General features: G+C 42.6%; 2 protein-coding genes across 3 annotated transcripts; both read left to right on the top strand.

Annotated features, from left to right (window-relative positions):
* The first annotated feature begins 1,255 nt into the window (after positions 1 to 1,255).
* LOC103703457 (heat shock cognate 70 kDa protein 2) lies at positions 1,256 to 6,158 on the top strand. The gene is made up of 2 exons (XM_008786308.6): positions 1,256 to 1,761; positions 4,186 to 6,158. Exons 1-2 carry the CDS (start codon positions 1,548 to 1,550, stop codon positions 5,919 to 5,921), a joined length of 1,950 nt encoding a protein of 649 aa, XP_008784530.2. The 5' UTR covers positions 1,256 to 1,547; the 3' UTR covers positions 5,922 to 6,158.
* Positions 6,159 to 15,077: 8,919 nt separating this feature from the next.
* Positions 15,078 to 17,187, top strand: LOC120110153 (dof zinc finger protein DOF3.6-like). 2 transcript variants are annotated; one of them, XM_039124184.3, is made up of 2 exons: positions 15,078 to 15,697; positions 15,891 to 17,187. In XM_039124184.3, the coding sequence occupies exons 1-2, from the start codon at positions 15,647 to 15,649 to the stop codon at positions 16,878 to 16,880; spliced, it is 1,041 nt and encodes a 346-aa protein (XP_038980112.1). In that variant the 5' UTR covers positions 15,078 to 15,646; the 3' UTR covers positions 16,881 to 17,187. The 2 variants fall into 2 exon arrangements, with proteins under 2 accessions (XP_038980112.1, XP_038980113.1); XM_039124185.3 differs by having other exon boundaries at positions 15,501 to 15,697; positions 15,894 to 17,187.
* The last annotated feature ends 814 nt before the right edge of the window (positions 17,188 to 18,001 follow it).

Raw genomic sequence — 18,001 nt, 5'->3', positions numbered from 1 at the left:
CTCTAGGTTAATATTAGTTTTCAATGCAAGATTATGACTTTTCCTTGGGTATGTGTCACAATACCATGTGAGACTCTTTTCAATGCAATAATTTTTTATGACAAATCCTAATGCTAAGCATGTGGATGCACATGCAGGAAAGTGGGATGAATGTTTGTTGTCTCAATATCAATGGAAGACTAAAAAAATTTAAAATTCTTTGAGTAGTAGGAGAATTAAAATAAAATAGAAAAAATTTATATATTTGTTTATATTTTTTATAACTATATTTATATATCATAAAGTAAAAATTGCTATGTTATTACATGTTAATCATTCTGAAGGATCGGTTTTAGATTGTTGGCTTTAGCGTCACCTTATCCTCTCAAGCAAGCTTCAAGGAAGCTTCACTTTAATGGATCCATACACAGCAATGGTTCTTTATGTCAAATTCAATGCTAGCAACCACAATGGGATTACGAGAGAAACAAATCAATAATAGATTTTAGTTGGAAGGAGACTTAACCCGCATTCTTTTGTGGATTATTTGTTGGATCAAGCCCTTACCACCATACCAAAAGCAATTGTTGTCGGCCCCATAAACGCATAGGTAGGCTGGGCTGTCAAGCACCGATGCCACCATGTGCAGCAAACCCTTAGAGAGGGCTTGAAAAAATTCCAACACTCCCTCCCCCCCAAGCGATGCACTTACTGGGGCTTCGAACGTGCAACCTCGCTCTGATACCACTTATTGGATGAAGCGCTTACCACCATACCAAAAGCAATTGCTGTCAGTAGAGGTGCAACTTTATTTTCTTTAGCCGAGGCTGACCACCGCAGAGCACCCTCCATGGCTATCACCGGCAGAGCAGAGCCCTGTATTAAGTGACAGATGGACAGAAGGGGCTTCGCAATGCGTTTCTATAAGCACATCAGCAGACCGGGCTGTCAAGCACTGATGCCACTATGTGCCCCCCATAAGCCTCACATGGCAGCGAACCCTTTTGGGGGGGGGGTGTCATTGGATCACTCGGCACCTAGGACCTCCATTTGATGGTTCTCAAGGATGTAGCAAATACTTTGCCAACTTGAAAACAAGCTAGCCAACCTCCTTAGCAGCACTGAAATATTACTTGCGAGCTCCAAATTAATGGCTGTCCTCGTGGTTCAATAGTTTGATGTATCAATTTATTTATTTATTGGAAAAACATAAAACTGGGGCAAATGTGGGCCAAGCCCAATTGAAATCCAACCTAGTTCGGGTGTTTGTCTTCGTAAGACCATTTGTATGCGCCTTGCTGTATAAATTCTCCGATTTTCTTGAACAGAAATTGAGTGGAAAGCTTCCCGTGGGAAGCCAGCTGATCTGAAACCGTCCAATATAATCGGGCGGTTACAACAAAGTCTCCAACAAACTAATCGGGCGAACTTTCTAGAAACCCTAGGTCTGGTTTTTTAAACGCTCATCTCACTCTTTTTTCCTTCTCTCTGGAAACCCTAGCCGCTCTCCTCCTCCTCTCTTCCGTCCCATTGTTCTTTGTAGGTTGATTTCCAATCAGATCGAAGCAATGGCCGGGAAAGGAGAAGGTCCGGCTATCGGGATCGATCTCGGGACTACCTATTCGTGCGTCGGGGTGTGGCAGCACGATAGAGTGGAGATCATCGCCAACGACCAGGGGAATCGCACCACTCCCTCCTATGTGGCGTTCACTGACACCGAGCGTCTTATCGGTGATGCTGCAAAGAACCAGGTCGCCATGAACCCCATCAACACCGTCTTTGGTGAGTTTTCGGAGCTCTTAGAGACTTTTTCTTATAGATCTGTTGCTGATGCCTGGTGTGGGGTATGATACCGTATAGATCTCGCCTTTTCTTTTCTTACCACTCTCTAACCCCCCCCCCCCCCCCCCCCCCCTTCCCCTCTTCCATATGTGTTTTTCACGGGGAATTTTTGGAGGTTCATGTCATCATGATATCTCTTTTTCAGAAAAAAAATAAGGGAAAAAGACTTTTTCCCCCTTAAAAAATTATTTTGGCTCATAACTTGTTGCATTCCTTCTGTTTTATTTTTTTTGTCCTAAAAGGGGGAAAAAACCTTTTTTTTGTGGTTCACAGTCTTGCTTATTTTTTCTTTTAGTCTGTTTTAAGGAAAAAAATCTAGATCCATGATGTGATCCTCTCGAAGAGTGAGCTTTGACGCTACCATTAGGTTTCTCTATTGTCACGCGGAGGTCATGGGTTCGAAACACAGAAACAGCCTCTCCCGAAGGCTGTTTCATCTGATCTTCCCCAAGGGTGGGCAGTGTGATTCCTTTCAGAGCACCCCCCCCCCCCCCTCTCTCCGATTCAACAGAAAAGAACCCTTCTTCTTTGATGGATTTATTTCTGAAACGTAAATCTGGTGCAGTATTTTGTGTTACTTGTCCTTTCCTTTTTTTTCGAAAAAAAGCATCCGGTTCTGTTTGGTAGTCTTGCGGTAGATCCGTCGCTGGGGAAGTTGTAGCTTGTCGGGTTACCATAACATGTGGATAGATCAACTTCAAGTATGCTATTCTGGATTCTGTGGACAGATCTACTTTAGGTATGGTGTCTTGGGTTCATGTGGACAGATCTAATACTTCTTTAAGCTGCATGCTGTCTATTTTTTCCAATTTTGTGTTCCAACTAATCAATCTGATTTCCGCTGCTGTTTGTAGAACATTAATAAAAATTGTTTCCTTTATTCATGTATAATTAGTTTTATGTACGTTTTCAATATTTGCTAAAGTTGTGTTTGTTGAGTTAAATTATATTTCGTAACTTTTAATTGCATAACCAGTTATTGTTTTTTGGAGGATCAATAAAAATCGTATCTTGCATCGCATACAAAGCTGATCCTGTAAATTATCTTTTAACTTGCTCAAGTGTAGTGTTTAATAAGTTGAGTCTGTGTCATTGTTTAATTGCATAACCATTATCTCATTAAATAGGAAGTTCATTAGCTAAATACTGGGTAGGGAAAGTGATTGGTTGCAAAATAGGCAGAGAGGCTTCTGCAACTATGGAAAATTAACTAATTTATTCCCGTTGAAGGTTTAAATGCTTATTAGTTGACCCTTTCATTGCAATCTTTTGCCTTTCAGCCTTTAGCCTTTGTTTATCATATGTCAAGTTCCTTTTTTCTTCTAAAAGATTTTTCTTCATGGCGTCTATTTGTTTTGTATTGTCTGACATTAGGAATTAAAGGTTGGGAGAGCTATCAACAGGTTTCTTTGTATTGTCTGACATTAGGAATTTGTCATTTCTCCTTTTCCTTGCAATTTATGTTATTCATATGCTCCATTCAATCAGTACATGATCAATGCTATATTCTTCTATGGGTTGCATACTTGTCGAAAATTTGGATACATCAGTCTTCATTTTACATGTGACCAAAATATTTTATTGAGGCAATTGTGGTTTCTAAGTTTTTTTCTTATTACATGTTTCTAGTCTTCTACTTCTAGGATTAACTCTCTGTGATCATCAAGATTTAGCTCGACTTAACTTGTTCCTTGTTTTATGGTTGCAACTGTTGCTAATGGGATTCTCCTTTTTAACAAAGATCAGATTCACCAGGGTGTTGTATTTATCAAATTTGACTAGTTTAGCTATGCTGATGAGCAAGATGTTGGACCTTTTTATTATATGTCTTGGTTGCTTGCATGATGTTTCTCCCTTTCACCTCCATTATAGTGGATAATTTCGGAGATAGTGATACATGTGAATTTTGCCTGTCAATTCTCACATTTTAGGTAAGTTTGCATGTTGTTGGTTTTGATACTTGCCAGTGTATTATAATGATTGTGATTCTTGTGATGACTTATGAGCTTGCAAGTGATATGCATCTATACTAGGGGAATTGCTAGACATATCAGTGCTTATTGTTAGTGACATGTTCTATTGCTATTTGTCCAATGTCAGGAAGTTCCTTATTCACTTTGCTATACTATGGTTGTGATTTATGATTAAATTGATTACTTTAGATATATCCGAGCACATAAACAGATATTGAATGTGGCTATTATCACCATCTAGTTAATCAGGCTTTCCCTTTTGTGTACTTTTTGTTCTTTTATATATAACCATCCTTAGCATCAGAAATAAACCCACCTAATTTTTAGAAACCCTCTGCCTTGTTTCTGGCTGCCCATGCATGACCTTGTATTTTTGTTATTTGCTTTTCAGATGCCAAGCGCTTGATTGGCAGGCGATTCTCTGATGCATCTGTCCAGAGTGATGTTAAGCTTTGGCCCTTCAAGGTTGTTGCGGGTCCGGGAGATAAACCCATGATTGCCGTCCAATATAAGGGTGAGGAGAAGCAGTTTGCAGCAGAAGAAATTTCTTCTATGGTTTTGATCAAGATGAAGGAAACTGCAGAGGCCTACCTGGGTTCCACTGTTAAGAATGCTGTTGTTACTGTTCCTGCTTACTTCAATGATTCTCAGCGCCAGGCTACCAAGGATGCTGGTGTTATTTCTGGTCTCAATGTCATGAGAATCATCAATGAGCCCACAGCAGCTGCCATTGCTTATGGTCTTGATAAGAAGGCTGGAAGTGTTGGCGAGAAGAATATTCTCATCTTTGACCTTGGTGGCGGCACTTTTGATGTCTCTCTGCTTACTATTGAAGAGGGTATATTTGAGGTGAAGGCTACTGCTGGTGACACTCATCTTGGAGGTGAGGATTTTGATAACCGCATGGTCAACCACTTTGTTCAGGAGTTCAAGAGAAAGCACAAAAAGGACATCAGTGGAAACCCTAGGGCTCTTAGGAGGCTTAGGACATCATGTGAGAGGGCAAAGAGAACTCTCTCCTCCACCGCTCAGACTACAATTGAGATTGATTCCTTGTATGAGGGAATTGATTTCTACTCCACCATCACAAGGGCCCGGTTCGAAGAGTTAAACATGGACTTGTTCAGGAAGTGTATGGAGCCCGTTGAGAAGTGTCTGAGGGATGCAAAAATGGACAAAAGCAGTGTCCATGAAGTTGTCCTCGTTGGTGGGTCCACCAGAATTCCTAGGGTCCAACAGCTGTTGCAGGATCTCTTCAATGGGAAGGAGTTGTGCAAGAATATCAATCCTGATGAGGCTGTTGCTTACGGTGCTGCTGTGCAGGCTGCCATCTTGAGCGGTGAGGGAAATGAGAAGGTACAGGACCTGCTGTTGTTGGACGTCACCCCCCTTTCTCTTGGTTTGGAGACTGCTGGAGGAGTGATGACTGTTTTGATCCCAAGGAATACAACCATTCCCACCAAGAAGGAGCAGGTCTTCTCAACCTACTCTGACAACCAGCCTGGTGTCCTGATTCAAGTTTATGAGGGTGAAAGGACAAGGACTAGAGATAACAACCTTCTTGGAAAATTTGAGCTCTCTGGCATTCCACCGGCTCCTAGGGGTGTCCCGCAGATCAATGTCTGCTTTGACATTGATGCTAACGGTATTCTAAATGTCTCAGCTGAGGACAAGACTACTGGGCAGAAGAACAAGATTACCATTACTAATGACAAAGGTCGGCTCAGCAAGGAGGAGATCGAGAAGATGGTACAAGATGCTGAGAAGTATAAATCCGAGGATGAGGAGCATAAGAAGAAGGTTGAGGCAAAGAACACTTTAGAGAATTATGCATACAACATGAGGAATACCATCAAGGATGACAAGATTGCATCCAAGCTCCCTGCTGCCGATAAGAAGAAGATTGAGGATGCAATTGAGCAGGCAATCCAGTGGCTGGATGGCAACCAGTTGGCAGAAGCTGATGAGTTTGAGGACAAAATGAAGGAGCTGGAGAGCGTCTGCAACCCCATCATTGCTAAGATGTACGAGGGTGCTGGTGCTGACATGGCTGGTGGAATGGATGATGATGGTCCCTCTGCTGGTGGCGGCAGTGGTGCAGGTCCTAAGATTGAGGAGGTCGATTAATTATTTTATCTCATGCTAGGTTTTAATTTTGGTTCCAGGAGGTTTTCCTGGTTTACCTTAGTAGGAAAAATCTGATTCAGGACTTCTTTTTTATTCGATCTTGGCCTTATGTCATGGTCTCGCACCTTTTCATATTGATGCTTTAGAGGACTGGTTTTAGTTGACTTTTAAATTCCTTTGGTAAACAAAAGTGCTTGGCGCGTGCAAGTTATATATATATTTTTTTTGATGTGATAATTTGTTTATTTAATTTGTTATGTCTTAATATGATCTTCAGCTTGTTAAGTGATGCTTATTGTAGGTAACCTTATCATGCTAAAACTTTTATTGCTGTGGGAGGCTTGGGTCATAAATTTGTTGAATTGTCCGTGGATCAATTGTCTTGTGTATTTGGAATAATTGTGTAAAGAACCAAGATAGATAGGATCCATGTTTTTTTTCTATGCCTGTATGCCATCTCATTCACTTGGGTAATACTCATGAACCACTTGGGGTAAATACCTATGAGGAGAGGCTATGGTCAGGTTAAATTTCTTTTGCTGTGCCACTTGGTTCGCATGCTGTTTTGGCCTATGTTCTCTTTTAGGATATTGAACCTCAGCCTCTTGAGTCGTTTGTAAGATTTTCCCTTCTAGCTTTTATGCTTGTGATTGTTTTTTTAATCCACTACGGGTGCTATGACTAACTTGCATGCCATTGGCCTGAACTACTCTCAGACCTCAGCTCCCTAGGCATCCGCCAATAGCAGGGCTCTCACTTCATGATGCATCATGGTATTAGCTTCAAAATTTTCAAACTCCAATACTCGCTAAGATATGTGGTAATTTGAAAGCTCCGAAGTTTAACTAGATATTTGAAAGCAGGAAGCATTTATAACTTGACATTTGAAAGCTCAGTGCATGACTTCATTCCTCAGAAAGCATGCTGGTTTCGCTCTTCGTTATGTGGGCTGATTAACCATCTTGCTAAGAGATAATGCAACTAGGTTCACCTCTGTGGCTATGTATATGGTAGAAGAATCTGGCATTTCTAGCACAAAGTTGTCAACCTTATACATCTGTGTTTCATACATGCTAAATTACCTCGGTTACTTCTGCGGGAGGAGCTAACCATGTACCATCCAGTGTTGGCTTCTAGCCAGGCACTAGGCTTGTTGGGGAATGCTAAATATGCAAGAAAATTGAGTGTATTATGGATTCTGCTCTTTCTTGCCCACTAGTGAACCATCATCTGTTTTCATGTACCAGTCTTTCTGAGAGGCCGGATGCATATGCTTTCTTTGACAATGTTCCTCTGAACACTGGTATGCAGCCATTAGTGCTAGGAAACCTTTCATGTTGACGCTGGAACACATTTTTTCTGCAGCTTAAACCTAGATCAAATGGAAAACCGGATGGTAACAAGCTTGGACGACGGGTTCGGATGGACGCTCTACCGCTTCGGTCCCGGGTTCAAGGCCAGATGCCTCACTGTATAACTTCAGAATTCAAAGATTGAGAAATAGTGCAAGAACTTTTTCCTAGCTCAGCTCTCAGGAAATCTTTCTAGTACTTTCAGACGATTGCCTGCAATTTGTGGCTTATCGAGTTCATGTCTCTCACCATTTAACTTCACATGCATCTCAGAAATTGAAGGACAAGGCAGGGTTCGCTGATGACAACGAGACATGTCAAGTTTGTACACTTTCGGTGACGACTTTTCTCGAAAGTGTATCATTGCTGGGCTGTATTCTGCAGTGGCAGCAATCAAAGTTTAAAGACTCGGCAGTTGATTTAACCTAAGGTGGGAGCTATGCGGCAGCCATGGTGGTTTCCGGACACTGCTCTCTTTTGTACTCCCCATTCGTTGCGTGTGTGGTTCCAGCACCATGCTTCTCATGAGATCACAGTAGGATGTTTTCGCTTTCTCTTGACCTCTCTGGAAGGATTTGTCCTACCGAGGGAGGTCACCAGGGTCCATACGCTAAGCACCATCAATGACTTCTGCTGGTGCTGTGGCAGGCCCTGTTCATGTCTGGCTTGCCACACACTTGACTTTGGGATTTGTTATTTTGATGAATGCATGGTGCCCTCATAGTTTCTCTTGCATGGCTGGGCTTAATTCCAACCTGGTTATTTTGGCGGGGCTCGTCATTTCGAACAACGCATTGTGCGTTCAAAGCTTTTCTAACATGGCTGGGGTTCATTCCAGCCTGCAGATTGAATGGCCAAGTTGGCTGGTGAGTTGCAGATTCAGTGAAATTGATTGCTCTTGGCTGGCCCATGCAGAGCTGCAACTCGGCTTTTTGACCTCTAATGGATGAGTTTGAATACCTGTAAAGCGATTCCAGGAGCTTGTTGGAAGCAGGCAAGGACTGTTCGGATTCAGGTGCATATGCTACAGGTGGCTCAGTGGTGTCAACACCATGATATTTGGCGAATGATAGTGTCATGATTTTGGCCTGTGGACTGCTGTGATTTCTCCAGCCACAGAATCCTGTATTAATCTTCCATGAAGTCTTGTCGGAATCGATGTTGACATAGGCCCGTGAGCATGATCTTTTTAACGAGAAAAAAAGGATTCTGGATGTTTGAAGTGTTGGAATTTTCAAAATAGAACATTTGGGAGATCACATTACGGTACTCAGAAGTAGTGCAGATTGTTGAGAAATACCTGTCAGCTGTGCTTCTTTTTCGATTTGACTTGCTTTAGTTTGTCATGGATAGCTTAGAACGAGTAGATACCTTGATTTCATTTCTAATGGTTGAGATGAGAATTCCTAACGGCCTCATATGCAGCCATTGCACTGTACTGGTCCAGGATTCAAACTTGATTCCAAATGACTTCCATTTCGTCTGGATCGTTTAGGCAAAAATCTGATCCCACCAACCTACCAACCAGCTAATCGTAAGTAAACCGTGATTATCTGATTTGTTAGTTTATTCTAATTCATTTCATAATTCACTTTCTTTCAATAAATTGGATTTCATAATTCTTTTAATTCAATTAAAGATTTATTTCGATTTCTATTTTTTTTTTTGCCTCAAAAGTTGGCAAGAGAATTGATCGTATCATGAATTGGTTTGTTTTGAGCTAATTTATAAATTGTTTGTCTAATTAATTAGATAACTATGAGGGAGCGGAACCCTATAATAATAGTACATCGGGTAATCTTCCCCCCTCTAGCCACAGGGTTTGTCGAGAATGGTTAGCCATATACGAGGCTACCCAATCTGCTGCCCCATTGGTCTCTTGATACACATGCTTTGCTTGCAAGACCATCGCACCATTGATCATAGCCCAGATATCTCTGAGCAGTGGATGGTACTCGCCCACCCCTTTCACTCCCTACTAAATCCAACAAATATTTGTAGCCGAATCGCCCTCAAGCACAACAACATTAACTCGCAGCTCGCACTAAGCATAGCACACGTCAGTCCAAGCTGCTCGCAGCTCCACTTCGAATACCGAGATATTGAAGATCTGGCAGCCCCAGCTGCATTCACCCTTCTTTCAAAAGCAATATTAGACCAGTCTTAAATGTACCGATCTCCATCAAGCAACTCAAATTTCTCTCCCTGCCCTACTCTTCCTCTCCCACCAGCACCCAAGCCGTGGTCCTCCTCCATCTGGGCCCGGCCCGATGTCTACGTCCCATCCCTGTTCTTGATGATGCTCGTGCTAAGGCCCTGTGGCCATCTGATCGATGGACGCTATCCGTGGTCCGTGCACAGCCTTCGACAATCATCCAGCTGTGGGCCGTGGGTGCGGACGAGTCGGGCCCCAATTGACGGACCAATCAAGTCACACGGATGGATTGATGCTCTCTTTGACATGGGACCCACCACAAGGTTGCCTGCTTTCCTTAACGCGGTTTTCTTATCCCCGGTTAACGGAAACTAAGGAAAACCTTTGCATTAATAGCATTTTAAGCTCAAATTAAAAACATTATTTTTCAGCTAATGTTAATATCTGAATTTAAAATAGAGACAATGATCAACTATGCCCACATGCATGCGACATCAACAAGAGGGGATCAGACAGGGACCGAGGGCTAGAAGCGCTTGTCCGACCGAACCGACGAATGCCCCGCTCGGACCACAGCTCACACGCCGATATGATGAAATTCGAGCACCACCACGCATTAGATAATAGAAGGCAATCAGGGATGATGCATGCACATATCCGAGTAGTATCGAGAGAGTCACTGGGGGAAAAGTATGCGCCGCTCGACCGGGTGCCTCGGAGAGTTGGAGTGGGGAGGGGGAGGTGTAGAGGAGGGGGGCCAACCATGCACCGCGTGGTACAGAAGGTGTCAAAAATTTGTCAATCTGAACCTAATCATTTATTGAAATTAAACTGGCCAAAACTCAGATCCGAATCTAACTATTTTGTTAAATGGGTAATTTAAGCTGGTATATAATAGATTGAATCCAGTTAACGAATCAAACTGGGTTAAGCATTGCTACCCCTTATTTAAAGCACGCTCCTTTATTCATATTAATAATGAATATGATAAATTATTAATAAGTATGACTTTCGCTACGAGAGATACTATATACCATATGTGCGGTTGCTGTTTGATTCACCAGTCTTATGTAAAAATTAGCAATTAGTAGAATGATATCTGAGATACTGTTCATTATCCACTTACCCCCAGTATACTTCACCAACTCTCGGCTGCCATATAGGATTTGTAAAGTGATTGGCGACTAGATGGACGGCTTGTACTGCAAAGTCCAATGCAGCACTCGATGGCCGGCGACAGAGATGGATAGCCATCAAACAAAGAGATCGTGTATGATATGCAAGGGCATCTTGTTTGATGGTCGTCCATTTTTTGGTGGCAGCTATCAAGTACCACACCAGAGTTTATGGTGCAAACTACGCATGTTTATGATGTGGCATGGCGGCCATCAAGCGCACTAGAGTCTGTAGTGCAAACCATGCACCGTAGAGAATTCTTGCTCTATAAGCGCACACGGACATGTCGTAACAGTCATATTTATAATGCGGCAGTGATTTTAAATTTACCTTCTAATTTCTTCTTATGGCGGTCATGACATGAGGACTTGGAGGCCACCCTACCGAACCACCCCGAAGATTGGATGGTGCTTGGATATGGAGGCTTGGGGTTCAACCTAGAATTGACCTTTTTATCTGAAATGTGGATTGGGTCGTCTCCTTAGCAAGGGGTTTGAGTGATTAGAGGATTAATATCCCTCCAACCTTCCCTCATTGTGATATGGATGTTGAGATAGTTAGACATATCTTGTTTCAGTGCTAGAGAGTAGTGCAGGTGTGGAGGCTCACCAGTTTCTCTCTAGCGATCCTTCAGTCGATGACGCCTGTCTAGACCTTCCTTGAGTTCCTGCAAAGTGAGACCTTCAGTCGAGTTCCTGTCCAGACCTTCCTCGAGTTTCTTTAGTGAGTCTTCCAGACCTTGGTGTATTAGGTTGTTTACATTGCCTATCACATCTGACTTGTTAGAAATGGCCACATCTTCGAGGGGAGCAATTAGTGACTAGGTTCATTATGGAGAGCGCTCTAATTTCTGCTGCTGAGATTACTCACCTATCTTCTATTAGAGAGACTACGGTAACTCGGAACACCTTGGACTCGTCTTTTGCTCTTGCAGCGACCCTGTTGGTTTTCATCACCTAGGAACTTCCATCTCCGAGCTTTTTCAAGATCAACTTTGACGGCAGTATGACTGGCGGCGGCGGCGAAGGCAGAGCAGGATTCATGATTTGAGGCCCAGATTTCAGGTTTGTGGCTACTGGCAGGAGTTAGATCTTTGATATCTCGGTTCTTAAAGTATTTACATCATGTTTGAATCGTCCGTCCATATTAAAAATAATAATAAAAAAAGGACACTGAGCCAGGGATGGATTGGGAGGGCTCTTTACGATGGTACCGTCAATCAGAAGGTCCAGATCCAGGGAACAGCGGAATGTAGGGGCTATGATAGAGGGATGGACGTGAGGGCAGGAGTGAAGGTAGGTGGGGTCAGAGCTGGTACATAAAATTCGGGCTGGGCCCCATAAATCCGACGTCTGGCAGCAATTCCCCGACAAGGAGCATCTGATGACGGCCCCATCCTCTCCCGCTTTGGTTATATCCGACGGCTCTATATCTCGTCCTCTCTCATGGGGTCCTTATAAGCGCCTCCACCACCTTTTCCTTGCCGGAATTCTTCTGGCCCAAGGAAAAAATTTGGAAAGGGCTTCTTTGGGTTCTCCCGAATCCTTTTTTTTTTGTAAGGTTGCTTCTCCTTCTGACTTTTTAGCTAGTAGGTTTTCCCGATAAGAGTAAACAATTGCACTGGATCTATCTAGGTTGAATGGGAACCACACCTAATATTTCAACCGCGGTTGCCATGAGTAACACACTAGCTTTTCAAGAAGCGAACTCCAATTTCAGTTAAAATAAGTTGAAAGAAGTCGTGTTAAACACTACCAGTCTTTGATTGGTCAAACATTTATACTAGTCGATCCATACCTAATGCTCAAACATCAATATGGTCTGTTGGTTAAAAACTCAGTGATCAAATTCAAGAATCATTGATCGGATTCCTGGTTAGATCACTCATACTTGAATAAGCAATTCAATAAAAAACTTAGCGATCCAAGTCGATGACTAGACATTTTTAAATGGATCGACAACCCTGCTCAATCAAATTTTAATCATTGTTATAAAAATATTGCCATCTATATGATATGCACATAAATTTATACAATTATTATTTCAATATTTTATTTATATTTTTTTGATTATTTTAGATTAATTTGATAATATATTAGTTATCTTTGTATTGACTCATGATTCCATGTTCCTAAACACTAGTATGGTCAAAATGATTAACAGATTAATTAATTACCAAATTAGTTGGACCAGGAACATATCAGTCCGATCGACACAAACAAATTGGAAGCGAGATACTATTAAAACTAACAGTATAGAGAAAGCATAGAGAGCTAATTGCTAGTAAAACTTTACTCTCTGCATAGAAATTATGGCAAAAATATATTGCATAAAACACGTTATAGGTCCATCTTGTTTTAGAAAGCATTGATAGATTCCTTGCATGACAAAAGATATGAGAATGACTTGAAAGTAGAGAAGATTCTGATAGCTTATTTGGAAATGTCAAAACAAGAATACTGCATCCGATCTAATCAGCGTCGAATAACCGGTAGATCCGTGCAATAGGAGGTGATGATGGATAGAATACAAAGATTATGTTTCTCAATAATTAAGAAGGTTCTCTATTGGTTTGTTAATTTCCTAGTCATGAATATCTCTTATAACAAAAGTTTTTTATTAGTACAAAACCATGCATACCAAGTCGTGCCTTAAGGGCCCTAGCCCATAGAGCATACTCTCGACAGATGAATAGGAGTTAGCTAATTTGTCTTGCTATAGTGCAATGATAACAAAGAAGTGTGCAACTAAGCACTACACAAAAAAAGAACATTACCGACTCTTATTTGCCGACGCTTATTCCAAGCGTCGGCAAAAAATTTTTCCAGTCAACATTTGAAATTAAAAGCGTCGTCGAAGTTAATATGAAATTAACGTGCGTTGTTAAATAACGACGCTTAAAAGCGTCGTTAAAAGCGTCGTCGGAAGCCAAAAAATCACCTTATTTTAGTCCCACATCGGCGGATCTGAAAAAAAAAACTGTTTATATAGCCAAACCCAACCACTCTGCACGGATGGAATGAAGGTACCGATCGGGGAGGTTGTTTGTATTTCTGAATGGAGGAGGAGAAGACGCAGACCGCAAATGGTATTTTTTTTGCAAATGGGAATTCGCGACGCTTTAAAGCGTCGGAAAAGAGCGACGCTTTAAAGCGTCGGGTTAGCGACTTTTAAAAGCGTCGGAAAATATTTTTTCCACTGTAGCATAGGCGACGCTTTACCGACGCTTTGGAAAGCGTCGGGATGGTTTCGACCGACGCTTTTAAGCGTCGCTAATAGCCAAAAAAAGCGTCGCTAATGTCCAAGTTTCTTGTAGTGAAGCCTAAGGGATCATTTAAATGTTTCGTGTTGCTTTCTGGATTTTGCAACTTCCTACTACTTTTGTGGTGGTGCACGCATGCTGTTTTTGAGCAAGTTCTTCCCAATTCTTTAGGGAAGAGAAATCTATCATAACCTTAAAAACAGCACTTTTGTTAATTAGTATAATCTTGCAATGGTATTGCCCGTTTCCTCTCAAAATTTGAAGTTTGAGACCTCAAATATGAAAGATAAAGCATTGGGCTAGTTTCTTGAAAGCCAAATACTGTGTAGGGCTGCCCTTTGATGCTGCTAAGCCTGAAACTTGCATGTCTAGGAATTGGCAAGAATTATTGCATGTTCGCTTTGAATTTCATGACAAAATTCAGTTTATGTTGGGTGCTGGTAACTCAGGTTTCTTCATTACCAATTGGAGCGGACTTGGCGCATTACGTTGAACTAGTCCCTAGAATGGCGAAAGGTATATTATGATGCATAAACCTGGTAGAGTTATTTCTTAGCCACAAATATTAAGCTAGTCCTCAAATATGAAGAACCACACCTGTATAGTATTTTAGTTGGCAATCATAGTCCCCGACCAATACAAGATGTGCCATGTAAGCTTATAACCCTGAATAGATCCTCCACCCAATAGCTTAAGTTTTTATATTGTAAGTAAATTTGCTCAACGAATCGACAACTGCAGCCCTTCCCCAATGCTCTTGTCCTCGATAGAGGTGGCTTCTGTCTCCCTATCTATTAAGTTGTATTAGGAGCTATACGATTAGTGGCTAAAGTTGTCCCTTTTTAATTGCTTATTAATTGATTGCTTCCAGGTTACAGCTTTTAATATTCACAACAACTTGAATTAGATCAAGTGTGAATAAGTTATGGTTTACACCTTGCTTGATATCTCACTCATAGTTACAAGTTACATTCGTCAAAAACCTTTTCAATATCAATATTTTACTGAACCTTCTGTGTTTCTGACTTAAATAATTACACAGAGAGTGGGTAATGTAGTAATTCCTGGTGTGCATGGCTTTCCGGACATTCCCTTAGAGAATCACACAGATTACAGAATGTGGAGGAAGGAATAAAGAAGTGAAAACACAAAGAAAACATAGTAGAGGAGTACTGGTGTCTTCATATATCCTGCATGCAAGCAAGCAAGGAGGAAAGAGTGGACGGTGACACTTCCATACCCCACAGCCAAGCCCAGACTTTTTTCCCTTATATGTTTTTATTAGCCGTTTCCTTACTGTTCTACCATCTTTTGTAACCATTTCTCATCAAATATAATACCATTAGGGCTTCCATGGCCCCCTCCTCCCTGTGTCCTTTTTCTATCTCTACTTTCCATGCATGAAGCATCCACTCACCTCTCCCACTGCTCCACAGCAATTCATTAAGAAGCTTAAAGGCTAAGGAAGTCTCTCTCTCTCTCTCTCTCTCTCTCTCTCTCTCTCTCTCTCTCTCTATCTATCTATCTATCTATCTATCTCTCTATCTCTCTTTCACATATCCTATCATCTCATCCAACCCTACCTCAGAAAATAAAAAATATAAAAGCCACCAAAGGAAATAAATCCCATCCTTTTCCTTTCTTTCTCCTTGTCTCTCTCTCTCTCTCATTGCTTTCTTCTCTCTGCAACTCCTTGTGGATGTGATCCTCCACCATCTCATAAACTCCATCGGCCTTTTGCAAAGAAAGGAACAAAGCCAAAAAAAAAATCCATCCAACCATGGTTTTTCCATCTGTTCCAGTCTACCTAGATCCACGTAATTGGAACCAGGTGAGTCCCCTTCTCTCCTCTCCTCTCTTCTTCCCTTCCTTTTCCCCAAATTTTCTCTTATTCCATAGCTTGTTCGCGAAAAAAGCATATAAAATAGAAAGGCAAAAATATTCTCATCCTTTTCTCTTCTTGAATATACCAGTAACTATGATTTCCTTGGTCTATTTTTGTTTTCTGTTTTCACTTAATATAGCAGCAGGCGCATCATCAGCCTCAAAGCAGCAGCGGTGGCGGCAGCGGCGAGCCTCCCCAGCCCCCCACCGGAGCAGTGGCGCCTCGCCCAGAGGGCCTGGCGGCAGGCTCAGTCAGGCCCGGATCGATGACGGATCGCGCCCGTCTTGCCAAGATCCCCCAGCCGGAGCCGGCTCTCAACTGCCCGCGGTGCGACTCCACCAACACCAAGTTCTGCTACTTCAACAACTACTCCTTGTCACAACCTCGCCACTTCTGTAAGACGTGCCGCCGCTACTGGACGCGCGGCGGAGCGCTCCGCAACGTCCCGGTTGGTGGTGGCTGCCGCCGCAACAAGAGGACCAAACCCGCCAGCAGCAGCACCTCCAAGTCTGCAACTACCACCACCGCAGACCGCCAGGCCGGCGCCTCCTCTTCGACCTCCTCCATCGCCACATCGGTGGTGGGTATCTCCGGTGCAATCCCGTCCAACCTCTCCATGCCGCCCCATCTGCCGTTCATGGCCTCCACGTTGCACCCGCTGGCGGAGTGCAACACGCCCAGCATCGGCCTGAGCTTCGCCGGGATCCAACCAGTTGATGCGGTGGACTATCATGTCGGGGTCAGCAGCAACTCAGGTGGCGGCGGCGGCGGTGTCGGCTTGGAGCAGTGGAGGTTTCCGCAGATCCAACAGTTCCCGTTCTTGGGAGGGTTGGAACCCCCACCACCGCCACCTGCACCGGTTCCTGGGCTTTACCCTTTTGATGGAGTAGGTAGCGGGGTCGATGAGGGAGCGTTCGCCAAGGCAACTGGCTCTGGGCTCATCACGCAGCTGGCTTCAGTGAAGATGGAAGACAACCAACATGGACTCCGTTTGCCCAGGCAGTACTTAGGCGTTCCTCGAAATGATCAATATTGGGGCGGCAGCAGCGGTGGAGGCACCAGCAGTGGTAGCGGATGGCCAACAAATCTCTCGGGCTTCAACTCTTCATCAGCCGGCAATCTCCTGTAGTTCTATGCTCTTCATGGTGACCTTAAACTGGGAAGCTTAATTTTTTTGCCATGGCTTCGAAGAAGGAAGTGCTTGACTGGAGAAAGGACGAAGCAGCAGCAACTGACAACTTCAAGCTTTTTTGAACTTGCAACGGGTCTAAAAATGGTGGGTGACATCTGCTTAACAAGTCGTGAAGAACTTTAGAAACAGTAGGTAGGCTCTTGTCTTTGATTTATTTCGGATTGGTGTTTTCCTATGTCTTTTTCCTCTCCTTTTTTGTATCTTATAGTATGGTTACGAAAATGTGATGCAAGTGTTCATGGAACTTAGTATCTCTGACATGCAAAGTTAGATGTTACATATGAGCCGGAGCACCCTACTTCAGCTATTCTGGAATAGCTAGTTTCTTGTCAACATTAGCACTCAGTTTTTCCATGTGATGATCTCTGTTAGCTGCAGCAACCCAATAACATTACAAGCGTGTTGATACAAACGATTAATTAGACTGTATACTTATCTATATGCAATTACATCTGCTATTTGGAATGAGAAGTATGAGTGGTGTCTGCGCTGTGTGCTCAAGTAGTCTTCGCCATTTCCTTAAGGAAAACACAACTCCACACTTATAATGACTTGTTTAGACCTCATTTAAGCATGAGTAGGATTTGTGTTAGCATAATTTGAATTTGATGAGTATAGATCCTTCTCTAAGATGATTCAATGAGTAGCTATGTTTTATGCATTTCATGATCTTGCAACTGAGGTGTTTAGACTCTCTCTCTCTCTCTCTCTCTCTCGCCCCCTCCCTCCTCCACAGCCCCCTTCGCCTGTTCGTTATTTGGAGACTGGAAGGTGTAGCTACTCCCAACTTTGATATCTCTGCCTTCATAGAAAAAACTCTTTACTTAAAATACTTGTCACAAATTTAAGAAGGATATAACCGACTTGGAAGCTTTTTCTGCTATTCAGGTATGACTGCGTGCCGATTAAAGCTCTTATGAAGTATTCTTCTCATCTTTTTAAGACATTGCCTAGTCCCACGATCATCTTTGACCAACATTCTTTTCATGTAACTATGTACTCATTCATGCGCTACCATGCATTGTGCATTTGTTATTTTAGAGAGATCATTTTTGTTA

This window comes from Phoenix dactylifera, chromosome 8, assembly GCF_051530095.1.
Source record: "Phoenix dactylifera cultivar Ajwa chromosome 8, Ajwa_hap1_PhDact_Kaust_v1.1, whole genome shotgun sequence".
Taxonomy (NCBI): Eukaryota; Viridiplantae; Streptophyta; class Magnoliopsida; order Arecales; family Arecaceae; genus Phoenix; species Phoenix dactylifera.
Note: the sequence above shows the minus strand (reverse complement) of the source record. Positions and strands in the feature narration are given on the sequence as shown.

Bases quoted from the DNA above. Each gene is read 5' to 3' on its own strand.
- LOC103703457 (XM_008786308.6), top strand. From the start codon at position 1,548: ATGGCCGGGAAAGGAGAAGGTCCGGCTATCGGGATCGATCTCGGGACT. The intron at 1,762-4,185 runs GTGAGTTTTCGG...TTTGCTTTTCAG, and splicing joins CCCCATCAACACCGTCTTTG to ATGCCAAGCGCTTGATTGGC.
- LOC120110153 (XM_039124184.3), top strand. From the start codon at position 15,647: ATGGTTTTTCCATCTGTTCCAGTCTACCTAGATCCACGTAATTGGAAC. The intron at 15,698-15,890 runs GTGAGTCCCCTT...CACTTAATATAG, and splicing joins ATCCACGTAATTGGAACCAG to CAGCAGGCGCATCATCAGCC.